The sequence below is a fragment of the Myripristis murdjan genome, chromosome 5 (assembly GCF_902150065.1).
Source record: "Myripristis murdjan chromosome 5, fMyrMur1.1, whole genome shotgun sequence".
NCBI lineage: Eukaryota > Metazoa > Chordata > Actinopteri > Holocentriformes > Holocentridae > Myripristis > Myripristis murdjan.
In genome coordinates, this window is record NC_043984.1 from 10,599,932 (window position 1) to 10,620,281 (window position 20,350).

The 20,350-nt window shown below is 42.0% G+C and overlaps 1 protein-coding gene across 2 annotated transcripts in view; it reads right to left on the reverse strand.

Annotated features, from left to right (window-relative positions):
* The window catches only part of LOC115358868 (sodium- and chloride-dependent GABA transporter 3-like), a 38,765-nt gene extending 18,989 nt beyond the window's left edge, over positions 1–19,776 (reverse strand). Inside the window, exons 1-6 of one of the 2 annotated variants that reach the window (XR_003928210.1) lie at positions 19,725–19,776; positions 10,294–10,521; positions 9,484–9,618; positions 8,961–9,101; positions 8,345–8,426; positions 5,336–5,468 (exon numbers count right to left, since the gene is read on the reverse strand). Coding sequence is in view for 1 of the 2 variants with exons in the window: in XM_030050966.1 (XP_029906826.1) it covers positions 5,336–5,468; positions 8,345–8,426; positions 8,961–9,101; positions 9,484–9,618; positions 10,294–10,504 (702 nt within the window). In the remaining variant the exon portion in view is untranslated. Of the gene's footprint in view, positions 1–5,335; positions 5,469–8,344; positions 8,427–8,960; positions 9,102–9,483; positions 9,619–10,293; positions 10,522–11,202; positions 11,459–19,724 lie in introns of those variants that run through there. The other variant, XM_030050966.1, reaches the window with a different exon arrangement.
* Positions 19,777–20,350: the final 574 nt, after the last annotated feature.

Genomic DNA, 20,350 nt, shown 5'->3' on the forward strand with positions numbered 1-20,350 from the left:
AGAGCCTGCCAACAGTAGCTAATGCTGAGCAATATAAGGCTGTAACCAAGTCAACCTCCTACTCTGATTCGAGGCACTGCTGTTCCTCTGTAAGATGAAATCTACAATCTATCCTGCAGGACTGCTGCAGGATAGATTGCAGTGAAAGGTGTTTTACTGCAGTACAGAAAAAAAAAACTTTGGTTTGAAAGACTTTAGAGAAGAGAGAGGATGAAGATGCTGGGAAGAGGCTGATGGTGCTGTGTGTTTTCCTTACAGTCCATTCAACAAACTACTGCTTAGTGCCAGTGGTGAGAAGCCAGGTTTTGTTCAGGCATACAGTAATAAAAGTTTCCAGCTGCTGTGGTCAAACTCAGACCACACACATCCAGACTGAGAGAGTGGAGTACATGCAGAGAGAGACAGAAGAGGACAAAGATGATGAGGAGGAGGAAGACTGGGAGGGGGGTTGCTGCTGGCACTACCATTGGCGCATACACAGCCACACATACACATACACACAAACAGCGAAAGAACAAAAGACAGAAAGACAGACAGAGAGAAAAAAAAATCTAAAACGAGCCAGGAACAGAGGTGGTGGATGTGATCGTCAAAATGATGTGAGCCACAACAGCCCTACCATCTTAACAATCCTTATACATCAAGGGAACCTTTTTCAAGCTTCATGATCTCTGGCGTGTGTCCATTTTGGTTGGACTGATGAAGCACAATACCAGTACGGCCACCATCAAAACTTGGCCAGTCTGATCTGAACTGATCTCTTGCACTCCGCCGTACATGCGCATCACATCATGTCTGTCATTTGCCGAGGCAACCATCAGTGGACAGAGGCATTTCACTCAACCCAACAGAGTCACGTAAAAATAAAACTTTAAATTGCACGCCTCAGTATTTTTTTTTTTATTATTATTATTTTAAAGTTGTACAACGCAAAACTGGTGAGGGTTGAATTAAGTGAGACTCAGCTGACAAACTTGGTCAAACTCATAAATTCTCATAGATAAATTGCCTGCTTATTCCCCAGTTTTTGTCGGTTGAGTCTCAAAGTCCTCATCTAAAACTTTCCACAGTGCACCTTTGACTGGAGATACATAAAACTGCTCAACTTTAAGATTAAGAGTTAAGGGGCGCACTTTTGGCTCACATGGTAAGGTGCATACTAAGGTTGGGCGACATGTCAAAGTTGTCCTAACGCCAACCATCAGCCCAACAAGTGACGACTGGCGATATATCTGCTGGGTGGTGGGGGGTCTGCTCTAACTCTGTTACTGAACCGCACACAACCTATGCACTGAACTTTCCGTTTAAGGAGCTACGCTACTTCTATTGCTCAAAAAATCATCAAAACAAAAACAAAACAAACAAAAACAAACAAAAAAAACCCCTGGCAACAGACTCAGCCCATCCCTGATAGCTGATTTGTTTGTTTCAATCACCCAAGTTAACCCTATAAAGCCTGAACTATGAAAGAATTGGCAGAAAATTCAAATTTTTTGAAGCTGAACCCTTTATTCAGTCCTATAACAAAATGTAAAAAAAAAAAAATAAATAAATAAGAAAAAAAAAAGAGATTTTTCAAAAAATATGTTATTACATACGGTTTTTCTGTTGTATCATATATGACAGTACTTGAAGTGCCAATGGTATGATACAGGGTGAACAGGGGAAGTGTCCAAAGGTATACAACAGTATTTTGGTCAAGTATTGATTAAACTGAAAATGGAATGTGTTATTTGATAATGTGTATCATATATGATACAAATGGCTTCATAGGGTTAATATCAAACACCAAAAAACCAAAACAAAACAGAAATGCCAAAAAAAAAAAAAAAAGAATCTTAAAAAAAAAGCTGAGGCATTAACATTTGTGTTCCCCTGAATAAAGTCCTCTCACTGTAGGTAAGATCAAGTGATCAAGTCTATTGAAACCAAATCCCTTTCCTAAAGCAGCCACTGCCACAAGTAAACTGCCATCCTGTGGGAAACACTTGGTAACAATAATGTTGTAATAAATTACACTAGCTTTAGTGTTACCCAGGACTCCAGGTTAAGGACACACCAATAGGAAACAGGTGGGATATCACACACAGTACTGGAGTCAACTGCACGCCAGTGAAAGTCACAAAACCATACCTGTGTTACAGTGGCTAGCGCTCTCTAACCCTCAAACCAACACTCCTCCTTTATGGAACTATTCAAGCTTTGCAGAATTGTGCTCAACATCTCAAGGCTCTTAGAAACCCCTTGAACAAAGACCCTGGCCTCTTGGAAGGCAGCGGCGGGCAACGTACATCCCCTGGCTTGTTGGCATCCAGTCAAAGTCCAATTGAGGACAGAACAGAACAGGACAGAGCAGAGCCAGGCCAAGAGACTGAAAAGAAAAGAAGGCTCTTCTGGCCCCTTCTCTTAAACAGGAGGAGCCCAGAGGAGTGATGCTGGCAGTGTGGGAAAATGTGCTGCTCTTCGAAACATGCACAGAAGTGCATGAGTACACACACACTCACACATACAAGAACTTCATTCACAACAAACGGGTGTGTACATAGACACAGACACACACACACACACACACATAAACTGGAACACTTGCAAATACTTGCTTGAGCGTACAACACACGCACACACACACACACACACTCCAATTACCCATGTGACCAAGGTCATCGTACTGTACTTGAAGTAGCAGTTTCATGAATGGTCATGAAAGGAAGCTGCTGTGTTGTTGGGGGAACAAATATTTTGTGTCTAGCTTGCAGCACTTGATGCAGTGAGCTCGTTAATCTCACTCCAGAGTTCAGTTCACGCTCACAATGCTGGGACACAAGTGTGACTGCGACTGTTAAAATGCTTCTTACTGGCCAAGTCGAGTCAAGCCAGGGCCGTGCAAAGCATCTGGCACAATGCAGGTTTGGTTTTTCAAATATATAAGTAAACTCTTCATAGACGTGTGCTGTAATAAAGCAAAATTATGGTTTTGAATTTGAAGACATTCTGCCTATGCATTTGAAACAGCAAGCTAGATTAGCAATCAAGGTAAACTTGATTATCCCAGTCGGAAAATTCCTGAGAGGTCCAACATTGGTTACTTGAAATAGAGTTCAGGAAAGAAAATCTTAAACAAGGCAGTGTTTGAACGGTGAAACTGTCCAGTCTAAACTCTGTTAATCCTTGTATGGCCTACAGGGAGAGTGTGGGAAAACTTGTCTTCTGCCTAATTCATCCCTCCTTCAATTAGTCAAATAAAACGATTACACATCCTAAACCATCCTAGTTTCTCTCTCCTCTCTCTCTCTCTCACTCTCTTTCTCACCCCCCCTCTCTGGGGATGAAAAGGAATATATTCCATCTCTCCATGAACTTTTGATGCTCTGCGTACTCCCTCCAGCTCGCCACGGGAGTACGTTTAAGCCACCCCAAATTTACTGGTCAAACTCACCCCTGCCTTGTCGTAAATCTAACAGGAGGGCTTAAATGTGAGAATGGCTGGCAAACATGGCTCACAAAGCAAACAGCTTAGCGGAGGGGGAACTGAATGGTCTGTGGGCTCTCTGCAGAAGAAAGCATCTCTCTCTTACGGCTAGTGATCTGTGGTAATTTCTCATAGCAGACGAGGAAGAGAAGGAGAGGGAGAGAGAGAGGCTACAGAGGAGGGGCTGAGGGTATACTCTGCATGCTCCTCATGAACGCTCTCCTTTCCTCCAGTGAATACAGGAATCAATCTTGGACCGGCTGCTAAAGCCCAGCCATGAAGAAGCATTCTTCGCTCTTACTTCACTGCCACACAAAAGACACTTCAGGGAGATATAGGCATTGCTGCCTGGTCGTTTTTTTCCTCGTCATGTAGAAAGTGAACCCATTAATTTTTCCTCACACATCTCTTTCCCCTGCTCTCTCTCTACTCTCTGTCTCCTCTCTCACTCTGTTTTTCTGTCTCTTTGTCTCTCCATCTTCATCTCTCTATCTCCCTGCTCATTCTGGCTCATTGAATCTGTGAGGAGTTACTTAGGGGCTGCTGAGTGTGGAAGCAGAGGTGCAGTTTCCTGACTGCTGCTGGAGTCTCAGGGAGGACATTAGAATGGACGGGGGATAGGAGGAAAGGCAGAATGGTGTGAGGGGGTTGCAGAGACCTCCTTTTGTCTACTTTTTTGCAAGGGGAAATGCATATGGCTTCCTGCAAAAGAGCTCTTTAGGCTAAAAGGGAACAAAGCGCTTTAGGCTGGAGCAATTTCATTGGACTGGATTATTCTTTTTTGTTTGTCTTCAAATGACGAGAGGAGAATAGAGACTGCTACACTAAAAAATGTTGGGAGTAATGGCAAACTAACACACACATGCATGCACGAACTCACACAGACAAATGCCAGTCTCAAGACAAGTCCTTACACTGAAAACTGTAACACAATCCAATGAAAAGACAGTGAGACAATGCCAGACAGTCTCACAGTCTTCATGCCCATTTGTGAAATGAGCACAAACTGTGACATGCAGATGTCGTGGACACAAATCAAGTGAATATTACATTTCTCATTATATTCCTCCACCATTTGTCAAATGAAACTGTTATGACTGTCATGATTAGGTTTAGGCAAATCAAATAACTTTGGTTAAGGGTAAGGTTCAGCCCGATTCGTAGCTGAAAAAGGGATACATTCTCTGTATCCCTTTTTAGCAAGCAGACCCTGAGTCCAATTTCACACTTAACCTTATTATAGGTTGTACATGACCTGCTTCCTTTTGGATATATGCCACTATTATTTACAATTCATGCACATGAATTGGGAGGAATGCAGGTCTTTTGTAGGTGTGTATGTTTTCCCTGAGCGTCAGGGAGAAATAATTGCAGACTAGTCAGTCAGGTACACCTGCATTTTGGGGTTAAGGGTAAGTCTTTCCCTAAAATATATGTAGTCAGCTCACAGTGGAAAACATTTTGACATGAGCTGAGTCCAGGAGGTTGTTGCTGCCTTACGTATACACCCATTTTATACCCATTTACCACCCCAATCACAACGCTTTTACTTTCCAGCATGCTACTGTATCTCAATGTCAAGCTACTTCCTGTTTGTAGTTGTGCCTCCATCATGTTTTCTTGGTGGGAAAATATATTTTTCTCCTTTCATGCTATTTACAACACCGTTTTTCACCAAATGTTGGGTGACCAGGATTGAAAACATGGCTGTCGACAGTCCTGATATGAAAACAGTGGAAGGATCTCAAGAAAGCTCAAGGTTAACTCTCTTATCATCGCTTGTCTCAACACACATTCTCATTCAAGCACAACAGAGACCGTTCCCACACACACTGATGATAGTAAACATGCATTGCTCTGTCTTACCTTGCCAGTAGACTTGGGCCCCTTCCAGATGCAGAAGTAGCAGATGAACCAGGCCAGGGCCAGACACATGGCCAGCTCCCAGCGCATCCCCCCAATGTGCTCGATGCCATCTGATATCTTCAGCACTCTGCGTCTGTTTTGGCCCGGAGACACAGAGCAAAACTCGTTACTTATTTAGATTTATATTTTAGGCATTTAGCTAATGCTTTTGAGGCACATACAGTAGAAGCCACTTCAGGAGACCCTTTGGTGTGCATCTATCCCAAAGCAGCGTTGTACGATGTTCAAAACAATTCCTCATGGAGAATGAGCAGCACTGCAGCACACATAATGAACAGGATCTCCACAGAGGATATGAGATTAATCTGCAGCACATTTAGCTGATGCTCCTATATGGAGTGTTTTAATGCAAATGCAGCTACTGTACACACAGAGAGAGAGAGAGAGAGAGAGAATGATGAAAAATAAATACCTGCTTGAGGTTGCTGTATATAAATAGAATCCTGCATGATATAATGTCTGCTTTTTGAGCACACCTTCAAAAAACATTAGCTTTCCACCCATGCACTACCTCATCTCCTCACTGCCCTGCCCAGCTTTGAGCACGCGACACTGGTCTATTTTTGATGTAATGGTAGACTTTGATATAGCTGTAAAATGATTTGTTCTAAAACATATTTTCATTAAACTCACAACACCTCTGGCTCCTGCAGACTGACTTTATGTTGCTATGGCTTGCAGCGGCAAAAATTTGGTGTGTTGTGGCATGTTAATGATTATTGAGGTATTAGTGTAGGCCTGCACTGTTAACACTAAAAAAAAAGAGTAATACAGTGCCTACAGGTGCAATGGTGTGGTAGTGAAATACAGGGCAGTTTATCAGTGATAATGACATCACAGGTTGTCAGCGGCGGTGAATCAACAGCGTATTTCCTGTTTGTTGAATCATCGCCAGGCAACAGCATAGAGGGAGGAAGAGAAGAGAGAGCCACAGAGCTACAACGGTGCTGCCAACGCTTTGCCTCTGAGTTCACCCCCAAAGCTCCTGACCAGCCATTGATCATAGTGACATGTTCTTGGTGGCCGGCCACCAGCTAGGTCCAACACAACCCCTCCTCTCTGCCTCCCTGGTCCGTGGAGAGGGCAGGATGTGAACACCTATGCATGTAAATATACTGGCGCATGTTTTTATGTGTACGTGTGCATGTTTGTGCATGTACGCCATATTTGTGAATGTGTGACTTTCCACGTGAGTGTGATGGTGTCAGTGTCGGAGCTCGAGACCGACATCCACTGTGGTTCTTCGGGGTTCAGCGTGGGTGCAGTTGGAGGCAAGACGACAATCGGCAGAAGACAGGAGTCGTCTACCTCACCACAGCAGTGTCACCAGGCCTTAGACAATTCATGTTTACATGTAGGTCATTTTCACAAACTAGATATTTAGCATTTTCCTTCTTCTTTGTTACCTTCTTCGTTCTTGTTTTAGAAAAATAGAGAAAACCACAAACACCACTGGAAAACAAAGTAGATGGGAAAAAGTAAATTCCCACAGAACTCCTCATTTCTACATTAATGAATAATTTAAGAAGAGCTCAGTCTGAAGAGGATCCCCACTACTGGCTGACCCTGACCTCTGACCTCCCAAGAGCAGAGGAAGTAAGAATAAAATTCTTTTATAGGGATCAAAAAGTATTGCATTATAAATTAGATAACTTCATTAATAGTGTTTCTTTATATCAAAGAATAAAAAGCAATGGCAGGGAGCAAAAGAAAGAGAACTAACATAATAACTTTATGAGTGGCTAAACTAAGTAAATTTTGTTCCTACTGCTTACAATGCTTAGATCATTGACATTGAGCTCAATAATGGAAATTTCAGAAGTCTTAATGTGACACTAGTTCTAATGGTTGATGTATTCTTATTGCAAGTGTGTGTTTATCTGTCCTCATTGTGTTTTTGCATCTATATGTCTGTGCAAAATATATTGTGTATAACAATAATGTATAAAGATGTTTTATGCTTGTTTTCCAGAATATGGTTATGATAAATCCATGCACTGAACATCATATCTGGAGCCCTGGCAGAAAGGCTCCACACACAGACGACAAACTGCAGCTTGAGCTCACAGCTCTGATGTTTGTTTGCGCTGTACATACAGTAGAAAGCATGACAGAGTATCTTGGCACAGTTTATCCGCCTGGGCCTGGTCAGTTGTTAATTTGCCAGCAACATGGTGGTTGGACCTTTGGCCATTTCCTTTGGGCATGCCTTTCTCTCTGGTTGGGTTTATATTGCCAGCTCAAATCTGTTGTTTCCATCGTTGTTATAATGCTAATCTCTTTTAATTGTGGTTTACACACGCCAAAATACACAAACTCCTGAACTGATCTGTTTACAGATCAATTAAGAGACTGAACTATTTTTCACATTGGTTAAAAAAAAATCAGATTTGAGGCAGCAGTGTAAATGGGGCCTCTGGCAGCGAGACATGAAGTGTGGTCAGCATAACACACTGACAAGGCCTGATCTGCTGCCACACACATGGCTCTAGCTGGGAGACAGCTGGCCCACCAAGGCCCGTTGACACAGAAATATGAAAAGGCCTGACTAATTATTGGGGGAAAGGTTAGAAGGGACAGTGAAAGAGACTACTGGAGCTGTCAGCAGCTCAAATTTTCAATTATAGCGGAGAGATTGGCACTAACTGTGTAGGTTTGACAAGCTCAAGACCACCTACACTAACAGTCTCCCCCTTGTGTGACAGGATAAGTAATGATCCATCAATACATCATATATTGTCTTAGAGATGAAAACCATCAATGTGGAATGTGTTGGAATGTGAAACTAAGCCACAACAAAGGGTGTAATGCTTAAGCTCAAGCTTTTTTTTTTTTTTTAGTAATATTATTTTCAAGTTTCTAGCTTTCCCTCCATCTAACTTCCGCTACGCATGAGTAAACTCTTGCAAATGCAGGAGAAAGACAATGATGAATAAAAGATGTACTCACTCCCAGAACTCCATGACAGGAGAGGTCGCGTTGGGATTTGTGATGTTGGTGGCATTTTCTCCATAGTAGTCAACACAGTTCTCTGTGGATACACAATGTCTTGTTATTATACTCCAGACACTGCTGCAGGTGTACAGGAGGCGTAGGTATAGCACTGTATATTGCAATTCATCACTTCAAATCTTCTAAAAAATTAATCTTGATACTAAACAATCAATGGTTTTCAGACAACAAGCTTCACTAATTTGGCTTAATTTCACCTTGGCAGCTTATTAATAAAGATGATATCAAATGTACAAATAGCCTGCATGCAAATGTCAGTCTCAGAAATCATCCATAGCAGTCAACATAGTTCTTTGTGGATACACAATATCTTGTGATTATACTTCAGAGAATGCTGCAGGTGTACAGGAGGTGCAGGTATAACACTGTGGATTGCAATGCATCACTTCAAATCCGCTTCAGATTGGGGTCAGTAGTTCAAACAATGTGGAGTATGGGAGGAAAAACATTTTATTTTCTTTATTCCCTGAGAGAGGGATGCACATTACAACTTATGTTTGCAAAAAGAATGCACTGTCCGTCCCTTCACTCAATTCTCTGTTCCCCCTCTCACCTGTATTCCAGTAGTGCCCGCAGCCAGCCCAAGGCAGCTCAGTGGTGAAGCAGTTGAAGAGGTAGAAGATGGCCCAGGCGAGGATCACCACATAGTACACATTTAGATGAGCTTCAATCACCTGGGTTGCATAGCCAATACCTGAAAAAATCAAAGATTAAGAGGTGAAAGAAGAAGAAATGATTAATGTTGTTTTATTTAGCAGCCACAGATCAGCTACAATGGGAAAATACAGTGAACAAAGATAATCACTGCAAAGTGATTTGATAATATCCATTGAACGGTCCTTAAAAAGGCAAGCAAAGGACCAAAAAACAGCTTTTATAGTCTGCTTTAAATGGAATCTGTAATTGGAGTGCTATATGTATATATGTGTGTGTGTGTGTGTGTGCCCCTGCTGACCCTCACTTTGTCCCTCTTTACTTTCCATTCATCTAAGCACAACTTAATAATTCAAAGTGTGGACTGCCTGCTCTCCTTAAAACACGTCCACACATAAGAGATAAGGCGAGCGTGTTCTCACCCTCAAACAGCGGGCAGACCTTCCTCCAGCAGGTGATCCCTCCCTCACTGGTGAACTGACCCAGGGCGGTCTCCAGGAAGAACACGGGGATACCGCAGCACACAAAGAAGATGACATACGGAACGAAGAATGCACCTTCACGCACACAGAAACAGGGGGGCAATAAGAATATGCACCAATTAAAAAAATATGCATGCTGCTGATCTACAGTGGAAAGGTAGTCAGGCAAATCATCAAAACTTGAGGTAAGGTAGAGGAAAAAACAAACTTCGGAGCACCATTTGGAAGGAACTATACACAAAATAGCGATGAAAGTACACAGAATGATGCCACACACATACAGTGCAGTACAATGTGCACAGATGTGGATGTATATTGTGTTGGTTAATGAGAGAGCCTGTCTTAACTGTCCACTTTTATAACAGAGGAACCTGTCTTACTGTCTCATCTTTTTAATAATATCATTTTATAATCACAGAAGTGATTGTGTGTAATGGATGAAACGATCAGGGACAACAGAATAGATGTTAGGAAACTCCTCTTGCATCATGCATCCTTGAAAGCTCTCTGACATGCCTCATAGTAGAATAAATATTTGACAGAATCTTGAATTTTTCCTTTTAAAACAACCCATCCCACCTTATTCAATGTTGTCCTGTTTTATACTTCCACATTTCAGACAAAGGAAACTGTCTCCTGACCTCCATTCTATGGTGCACAATCTGATTTACATCCATTCCAACAGCCCAGGTAATATAAACCGTCTTGCCAGCTCCATTTTTGTAACAGAGGTAAAGCAACCTGCCTTACCTCCTCCATTCTTGTAGCAGAGGTACGGGAACCTCCAGACGTTGCCCAGTCCAATGATCTCTCCAGCCACAGACAGGACAAACTCAATCTTGTTGTTCCAGTGGCCTCTCTCGTTGTACTCCCCTTTGTCCAGGCTGGAGCTGGACCCTTCCGGATCTCTGCCATCCTCTGGTTTACCGTTTATAACAGGCCCGCTCTTCTCGGCTGTCATGACTCTCCAACAGCCTGCTGAGACACAAAAAGACACATGAACAGATGATAAAAGGATGTGACCTCATAATCAGACCTTTAAACGGACTGAATGACTTTTCTGGGATTTATACATCTTCCCTGGCACAACAGAATCAATAGGACTGTCCCCAACAGAGCAAATCCCCGCCCATCGGACACTCCAGACTTAACTCAAAGGTTCAAATCAATTGAAAGCATTCCAATTAATTTTCATTAATTTTCAGTGATTATGCAGCAACGTGGCCCTATTACCATTCATACATGTTAATGGGAGGGAGGAGAGGAGCAGAGTGGAGCCAACAACACCACTCCATTAACTATTCACTTTACTTCTGGAAAATAAGAAGAGACTAGAATAGAGTAGAATAGAATGCATGTTTAGGAATGGGGATATTTGTGTGGAAAAATCACAACAAGCTCTCAGGACAGCTAAACCACTAACTTCCATGCAAGCTGTCCTACTGCTCTGCATGCAGCTTATGATGCAGCGTTTTCCACAAAATAACTTGTTGATATGTGTGTGAAAAGCAATCAGTCCGGTCCAGTCCCCTGCACAGTCCCAACACGAAGGCATCAAATACCAGATCAAGTAAGATGCAATTGTACATGCAGAGACAGGAGGCTGCGATCGCCGCGGTCGGAAAAAAAGACATGCAAGTTGAGCTGCGGTCTACTCACCGATCTCCAATGGAACAAGTGGCAAACCTCTTTTTGGCTCCCGCGATGATGCGCGCTAACAATCAGCTTTACAAAACAAGGGACGGTTAAGCCTGACCCGGGGGCGAGAGAAGAGAGCGGGGGTAAGAAGAAAAAGAGGAAAAATGCGGGTCCGCTTTGAGTGAAGTGGTTTTGTTCGGTCTCTTGTCTATATAAAGGAAGATCCCAGAGGTGGCAGAGTGACGGTATCTTGCACCAGGCGATGGATAACGTGCGACTGCGCTCCCACTCTCCAAGCGGTCTACTCTCAAGCGCCTCTACTTGGATAAAAGCCATGTGGTGGCCAATGTAGCTCTCAGTCCAGCGTTACCACGGTAGAGAGAGCAGGGTGAGATGGAGAGACGGGCGAACCACGAGAGAGAAAAAAAGTTGAGTGGATGTAAGTTTCAGCAACGAGCTTAAAACCCCATTCATTTAAAATCAATGTAAAGCACAGCCTCAAGTGGCTTATTACCGGGAGCAGCACGCCACTGTAATAATAATAATTAAAAAAAAGAATGCAAATGTTAATTAATATTATTTTTCAGATGATAATCCTGCCAGTAGTAGTTATGGTTACCTCTTTATAGCTGTGGAACCCAGGCTATTCGTTTTATGGTGTTTTATGGGTTTGATGGTGAATGTTTTCAAACCTTTTCTCCCAAATTGGGTTTATGTTGGTTTTATGGATTCCTGCATTCTTATGACACAGTTCATAATAGCTGTACTGGCAATTAACCTGTCTATACTGCAGCAGACAAGTTGACAGTCAGTGACAGAATTTTCTAATGCACTTTTCTAATGCACTTTTGCAGCTTTTGGAGGTGAATGTCAGAATTAAATCCTGACACAGTGTGTGTGCTCTAAGATATTTCTCTAGATACTTAACAATCTATGGTTTTCAGACAGCTTGTCTCACTAATATGGCTTAATTTCACCTTGGTAGCTTATTAATAAAGATGTTATCAAAAGTACAAATGGCCCATATGCAAATGTCAGTCTCAGAAATCAGATCACAATTTCCAGTAGGCTTCTTTTACCTTTGCTGTTGTTTAGTTGGAGGTTTGTGGGAAGTCAAGTCTTAATCTTCAATAAAAGGCAACGACCCCAGTTGATTTATGAATTGATGTCACCAGTCTTGTTCCCTTTGTCAATCCAGTTGCCCCTGGGGCTTTGCCTTCAGAATACCAACTCACAGACCCTTTGTCCCCTCTAAAAGTCACCATGCACTCCAACACACAATACTGATGGATTTCCTCATTAAAAACATCGGTTTGTAGTCGTCTTCGGCTGATGATGAATGATCGGCTCGTCATAAAGTCTTAATAACCCATGCTGCTTCTAAAACAAATGTTTCCTTATGGGCTTAAAAAGGGGGTTTGTAGGGTTTGTTCATACACAAGTTGATTGCCTGGTTTCCAGGCGTGATAGACTTGGTGCACTAGGAACTCCCCTGGCTCTAAAAGACTGACCTAGTCTCTAAGAATCCCTTCACATCAGGGTCACTCGTCATTAGGGGCTAAAAGGAAGTGCCTTGCATAAAAAGTATGGCCACCCAAAGCGGCTGGCAAACATTCACTGTGCTTTTCAGGCAGAGTCAAGTTCTTTATGTTGCCTGGTACAACATTATCAGAATGGGAATGCTCGATGAGGGTGGAACCAAAATGGTTCCTTGCAGGTGTGAAACTGAGTCACAGGCATGTGTTTCCCCACTCGCTGGAAAATGTTTGTCTGCTCTGCTTGTAGAAGTGTTGCATGGAGAGCAATAATCATAGACATGACAAATGCACCGCTACTTGACTGATGCATAAAATTTTATCATTTTCTGGTCCAGTGACAGAGCCCAGCTTCTCTGACTTTAGGAAAGTAAGGAACCAGCTGTGTCTACGCTTGTGAGGAAGGTTACTTCCAAGACACATAAAATATAAAGGAAAACCTTTCACTCTGGCCTGTTGACATGACTGCAACAGGTCATTCTCCACAGCCTACCGACTGCAGAAGGACCAAGATGCTTAGCAGTAATTGGCTGTCCCGCTCCTAAGGGACCAGAAAGTTGTTGTCCCATTGGTTGTTACAGTCCAGAGGGACCGAGTCACTATCATTCCCAGCTAGGACACCAGAAAAAGCCTGTTGCTAGGATACTTATCATCACTCTTTTACAAGGTGCTGTGATTGAGAGAGAGTGAGGGAAACAGATAGGTGGACCGTGTGACACAAATGAGTTAGAGGCAGAGACAAGAGGAAGTAAAAGAACGGGTAGAAAAAGGGAGGACAGACAGAGAGGAGAAGCGGAAAAGAAAAGGGAGAAACACACACAGGCAAATGTACAATCCTCAGGTTTCTTTTTGTCTGCTTTGTTAATTCATTATAATTTCCCATTTTAGTATTTGTCTTGACACTTATTGCACATTCAGCTATCTTGGTGGTGCATCCCTCTATGAGTGGGCCCACCAAAGATTTACTTAATTTTTTTTCCTAGGAAGGGTTTTTGGGAGTCATTTTCAAGCTGGTTATGTCTTCTAACATGCCATGTTGTGTCTTGTGCTGTGTTTTATGTGGTTGCTTGCAGAAATACATCACATTGTTTGATGAATTGTTGATTAGGTAGATTTAGGTACGTGTGACCTTTCTAAAGAGTTGCACTGAAGTGCTGCATACATAAGCCTGACTTGACTTTAATTGACTAGAGGAAGAGGGAAAAAGCTGTCTGTCTCTTCTCCTCTCTTATCACATGATGTTATATAACTGTTTTTTTTATTTTTGTGAATGCTGCTAGGTTCTTTGCTTGAGTCTGGACCAATTTGTTGGGTCTGTAAAAAATCCTTTTTAGCAAGATAGGATAGGCTGAGAGAGCATTTGCTCTTTTTCAGAGCAAGTCTCACCTGACAGCTGCACCTTACAACCAGAGTTTTACTCTTGGCAGCTAAGCATCTTCAGTACTCAGTATTTCAAAGAAATGGCAGAGGAAGTTGTTGGACAGCAATACATAATTCATTGACCTCTCTTGTACGATGTTTTGCTGGCTGAGTACAAGGATTTGGACCAGAAACCGTGCACAAGTTCTTCTAGCACATTACGTTCTGTCTGAGGCCTTATTGAGTTTATTCAGATACCCAGACTTTGCTGAAAAGGGTAGTAAATCCTCCCCTGTCGACACAGAGACTTAAAGCAAATGATGACGATGATGATGATGTGATCTTGATGCTTTCTCTCACATAATTTCAGTGACAGTCTTGTAATATGTAATCTCTGTATCAGTGTTAAATGTCCACCTGATTTACATGGTAGCCAACAGCTAACATAACAATTATATGGCTGGATGTCAACCCAGAATCTATACAATATAATTTTACAGTTATAAAAACTGTTACTCATTGGCATGGAAAACGTTAGGATGAAATTATGGCACAAAAATGGGAAGCCCTCTGGATTCACTCTTTGGAACCTCTTGCCTTTACAGAGTTTAATGTGATGTTGCATTTGATGTATGTGTAATATTGACATTTTGTTAAGTTCCATTTAGTAATGCTTTCAAATTGCAGGCTTCACAGAGATCTGGTTTTTGGGTTCAGTTGCTCTTTTAAGAGCTGTTGAAATGCCTCTGGCCAGGCATTTTTCACATTTAACCTCATCAGCTACTCACCAAAATTAATTAGTTGCACTTGAGCCTGTTTGGTTCTGCCCATTCACTTTTTGATGCCCCGTGAAGGTCATTGCCCACAATGTTGACTTCCAATAACATTTTTTTCCTTGCTGTGGAAGTGCAGACAGTGTGCCTGTGTTTTTCACTATTAAGACTCATGAATACAAAGTTAATGTCACTTTTGACCAGTGGCTAGAATGTTTTCCCCACATGTTGCTCCATGAACACCATTCTGATACACAGCACACGTTTTGCATGTGTGAGGAAGAATCCAGCCAGCCTCTGGTTGGTCTCTTGCTGGTCTCTTGTTTTGTGATGTGTTGTATTTTAGTTTTTTTTTTTGGTGAGTGCACTTTTCCTCAATCTTTCTTGTCTACCCATATTTTACTTTGTAATTTTCCATAATAACTTTCAACAGCCCAGAGAGCCCTCCCAGACTTCTTGCTATGCCACATCACTTACTCAGAAGGCAACATGTAGCTGCATTGCATTCTGGTCTACTGAGACTACTGTTAGTGGAGGAAAAGGGTGAAGGCAGACAAAATTCCAGCACAATGTCCTGAAACTTTCAATAAACCTTATTGAATACAACATTTCTGTCTTTAGACCCTCATCAGGTAAATCTGTGCAACTTTAAACACAGTGTGCAGGAATCTTGTCTTCTTTTGCCTATATGGACATTGTTCCCACACATCTGTCTGCTAAAAACTGAAGGTGCACATTAGCCTTTCCAGTCAGACTCTGAAGGGATAACAACAAAACCTACATTTACTGTTGATGTTTGAAATACTACAAAAATGTTCTGTCACACTCCATTACACCGTGCAGTGCAGTGCACATATAATCAACATCGTGTTACAGTGTCACTTAGATTTAGCTGGTTGTCCAGAGGAATGAGAGAACACACCACCAAGCAGTAAAAGGGCACAGGCATGCAAGACTCATAGCCAAGTATTTTAGGATGGATTTTTCCTGTAATCTTGATAAGCAAGCAAACTTGACTTTCGGGTGGATTCCAGGAAGCCAGCACACTGTCTATTAAACATGACAGTCCATACACTGACTGCCCTTTCACCAAGCTAAAAAAGGAGGAATCCAGAGTGTTCATAATTCACAAAGGACAGATTACACTGCAAAATGGAAGTAAATAATGCAGCAGTGAAAATAAATATTAAATCGAATTTTGCAGAGGCTTTATGAGGTTTTGAATGTAATTGGCACACAGACTACATACCAACAATTCAAACACTTTCCCTTTAGGTGGAAGTTTGAAAGAATTTCGTCATTCCTCTGAAAAACTCCATTTGACATGGATGTATCTTTGACATGTTTGAATTTACGCCCACTGGAAGCAAAGAGCCAAACTGAATGACAAAGACAAAGTCATAAATGCAGCCAGATCGGCCTTGCGGTGCCAGCGCCTGCTGAAAGTGTATAAACCTCTGTCTCAATAGAGACACCACCCCACATCTTCATATCAACAGCAATTTGTTTGAGCGATTCAACAAAACACCCCGAGAACATTCAAACACGGGTCACTTCACTGAGAAAGCTTTAGACTGCATTGATGCGCAATTTTCAACAACAACAAAAAGAAACTGAGAGGGAAAGTGTAGAGAAAAGGAGCGAGGGGAAATAGGAGACAAAGAGCTCAGCTCAGTAGATCCCAAACTCAGGTTCAACAAACTAACTGCAGCCAATCCGCTGCATCAATTCAGTTCAGCTTTATTTATCCCCATGGGACAATTAGCAGGGTGCAACAAGGGAGAATATTTACATCCACAACAATAGGTGTCATAGAAAGTATTAGGCTACAGCAGCGAACATTATGGCTGATAATTTATGTCTCACAGACTTTATATGTGCACAGCTCATGCACACACACAGACACACGCACCCATACACAGACACACACACACACGCTGACCCCACCTTACTGCTTTCCTCGGAGCGTCCAATAGTTTTTTTTCCTGCTTGCCAAGAGGGGAGCGCTGAGCAGCTACCAACCAGGCCACCCAGTAGTGAGTGAGACCTGCCAGCAACACCCGGGCACATGCCAATAGAACAGAGAGGGCTGATATTGGTATGCTGAATATTAATGCTATCAGAGACCACAGCCAGGATAACAGCACTTCAGTGTCTAATAGCCTTTTACCAGAGAGGCAGCAAAAAACACTATCCTTTAAATGGCATTATTCAACATTATGATCAAATAAGTCATGTGAAATATGTAATGAATTATTTAGACTATTCTGATCAAGGGTTTTCTGATGTTTAAGAGTGTTGTTAAAAGACGACATTTACAACTTAACATCACATGACTCAGAATGTGACACAAACAGGGCCTGCGGGCACTGATAAGTGAACGCTGGCGCAGCATGAGCAGGAGCAGACAGACATGAAAGCACAAAGTGTCTGAAGTGTCAAGGAAAAAGCTGCTCATTTTCTGATCTAGTTTGGTTTATTCATGCAGGCGGCTTAGCCGGTTTGCTCTTTTTGTTGACAAAATCTCTCTCTCTGGCTTTCTAATTAATCAGCGGTTCCACTGATGAGACATCCCTTAATCAGCAGATCAGTAGCTGACGGGGTAGACAAGGCAAAGCAAAAGAAGACAAACATTACGCATCATGTTTGACTGTGCCATATGAAAGCTGGATCTTTACTTATCATGCAAAGCAGCCTGTTTGAAAGTCCTAAGGGGTTAGAGAGGGAGAGGGAGAGAGAGAGATCAGATAGTCTACAACAAGGGCAAACAAAACAACAGCGGTTGAGGAGGATACTGAGCTGTCTATTTGATCTACAGTTATTTCTAACTATTAGAAATGCAGCCATTGTACACTTTCACTGTTAATCGCATTGGTAAATGCAAAAGTGAAAAGCCTTTTCTTTTTCCCTGAAAGGAAATGTTGAGAATATTCACGCTTCTTCCCCATTTTTTGGCTGTCTGAAAGCACGGGACATGACCTGCTTTGTAGTGTTCCCTCATAAAAGCACATTTCAGAGAGAAGAGGCGGCAGTGGACACTGAGGCACTAATATAAGATTAACATCTACAATGGCTACCGCATTATGTGTGGGAGAAAGAGGAAACAGAGAGAGAGAGATGCAGACAGACAGAGTGATAGGAAACAGCAGAGAAATTAGGCTGAAATAAACGGAGACAGCGAGTTGTGTCAAGTGAAAAAAAATGTTATAAATGAAAATGTTATACATCACATTTATGGTCAACTGTTGGCCCATATTGAACCTTGGTTATACACACACTCACACACACATACACAGGACTGAGCAGTATTTCTCATATATCCAGTTGAGGCAGGTGGTTAATAGCTGCTTTTGTGAGATGAACCATTCATTCATTTTTCATACCAACTTATTCCTAATGATGACTGCAGGAGTCGGAAGCTTATCCAAGCATGCATTGGGTAGAGGGCAAAAGAAAAATCAAACTATGATCAAATCATTACTTAATTTCTTTTGGCAGGAGTGCCAAAGATTAGATTACAGTGTCACTATTGACAAATGTAATGCTCTGACACCCCCAATGATTTCTCATAGGGACTCAATAATATTATAATCGATGTGCAATTAATACATTCAGCGATTATTAGATCTGTCTGTCTCCATGCGCACCTATCAGACTTTCTGAGCCTTTTCCTGCAGGAGCTGTTAGTATTTTCTCGTGTGCACCATGGGTCTCTCTCTCTCTCTCTCTCTCTCTCTGTCTCTCATCATTCTTTCGCCTAGATGGAATGCTGATCAGCTGAGGAAATATGATACCCTCTAAATCTGTCATTTCACTTATGACATCTCAGCATTGGCACAATGAATAGTGAATGGGACCATTATACCCTGGGGGTCTAGAGGTGGCATGGAAATCAGAAACCCGTCCATCTACCATCACGAGGAAATTGAATGTGATTGTGAAAGTGAGAGACAGCGAAAGAGCATGCTGAAATGTTTGTGTGACTTTGATAGAGAGCGCTTTTCCTGGTTATGTATCTTGTTTCAGAAAAGGAACCTGACTCTTAAATTTTCATCACCGTGAGCTGAAGAAAATAAATCTCTGATGATACGGACACATCCCTGTTTGTACCAGTAGCTGTTTAATCATGTGTCTTCAAAGCCTAAATGTATGCAGGTTTTCATTTCAACTAATTATTAGCCAGCTGATTCCACCAATTAGTCCCTCCCTCTGTGGTTGGAGGTGTGCTAATGACTGAAAATGAAATCAGGTGCCTGTGTCAGGTTGGGGTGAAAACCTGCATTGGGCCTCAGTGCAACATGCCCATTCTGCCAACTCCCATCAGTAGTGAAGGAATCATAGAAGGCAAAGTCAGTGCTACAAGTATGCTGCAGCAGCAAGCAGTAAGTATTCAGATCAGTTTGTCAAAAGTAAAATCCATTTGAAGCTTATAATGAAATGAGATAGAAATAATTTTTGGCTCACCCATTTCACCTTCCTTCTTACCTGTAACCCCAATCTTTTACCTTTAAAGTTCACCACCACTGAATTCATGAGGACAGCTTATTTCGTCTCAAACATCACATTTTGATACATCTACATTACAAAAGAACTGGAAAAAGTCTTAGGGCTATTTTCTTTTAGGGGCATGGTATAGCTTCTGTCCCCAGATCACACTGAAAGGACTTTAAGTCCATTAGTGACATTAAATATTTTAAATGATTAATTTTAAAATAATGGGATAAATGTGAATTCTTAACTCAAGCAGTATTTCCATGACAATCTTAGCAGCACATTAAAGGCATTATGGTTATGAGTAATGAATTTAGGGGGGAAATTGAGTGTAAGCTGTTGATTTAGCTGTTGACCATCCATTCAAATGAATCAAATCAATTACCTTCTAAACTGATGGTTCTCAGTCATGCTCCTCAGCATTCAGAGTGATGCTGGTTTTCATTACAGCCTGCTAATCAGGGACAGATTTACACCTGGGATGCAAGGTGAATGCAATTAATTGTAATTAATTAGCTGGCATGGTCGCAAACCAGCAGCACTCTGGGCCCTAAGGACCAGGATTGACAGCCACTGGATCTTAAATGCTCCCATAGACACAGATGACCCCTACTGGTAACATCTCTGCATTGCAACTCCCCTACGATTCCATTAAAGTCTTTGTAATCTGCGTCGTTTTATTCTCCTTGAATGAACCTTCTCTCAATGCGCTCAATAGAGGGAGCTTAGCACTGTCTGATATAACCAACAACACTGCAAGGTTAGGCTACAAGGGATCTAAAAGCTCATGAGTGTGTGTGTACTGCAACACTAAAACATGGCACAATGTTGTATCTTTGGTGATTAGTGCTGTGTCTGTTTTTTACACACTCCTGGTGCCCTGAACTCTAAGTGCAGCAAGAATGTTTACACACCTGAGTTGTGTTGGGATGGAGCAACATTTCACCTCTGCTTTCTATCAGCCAACAACACAGCTGTAATACAATGAATGCACCGTGCGTGTGTGTTTTC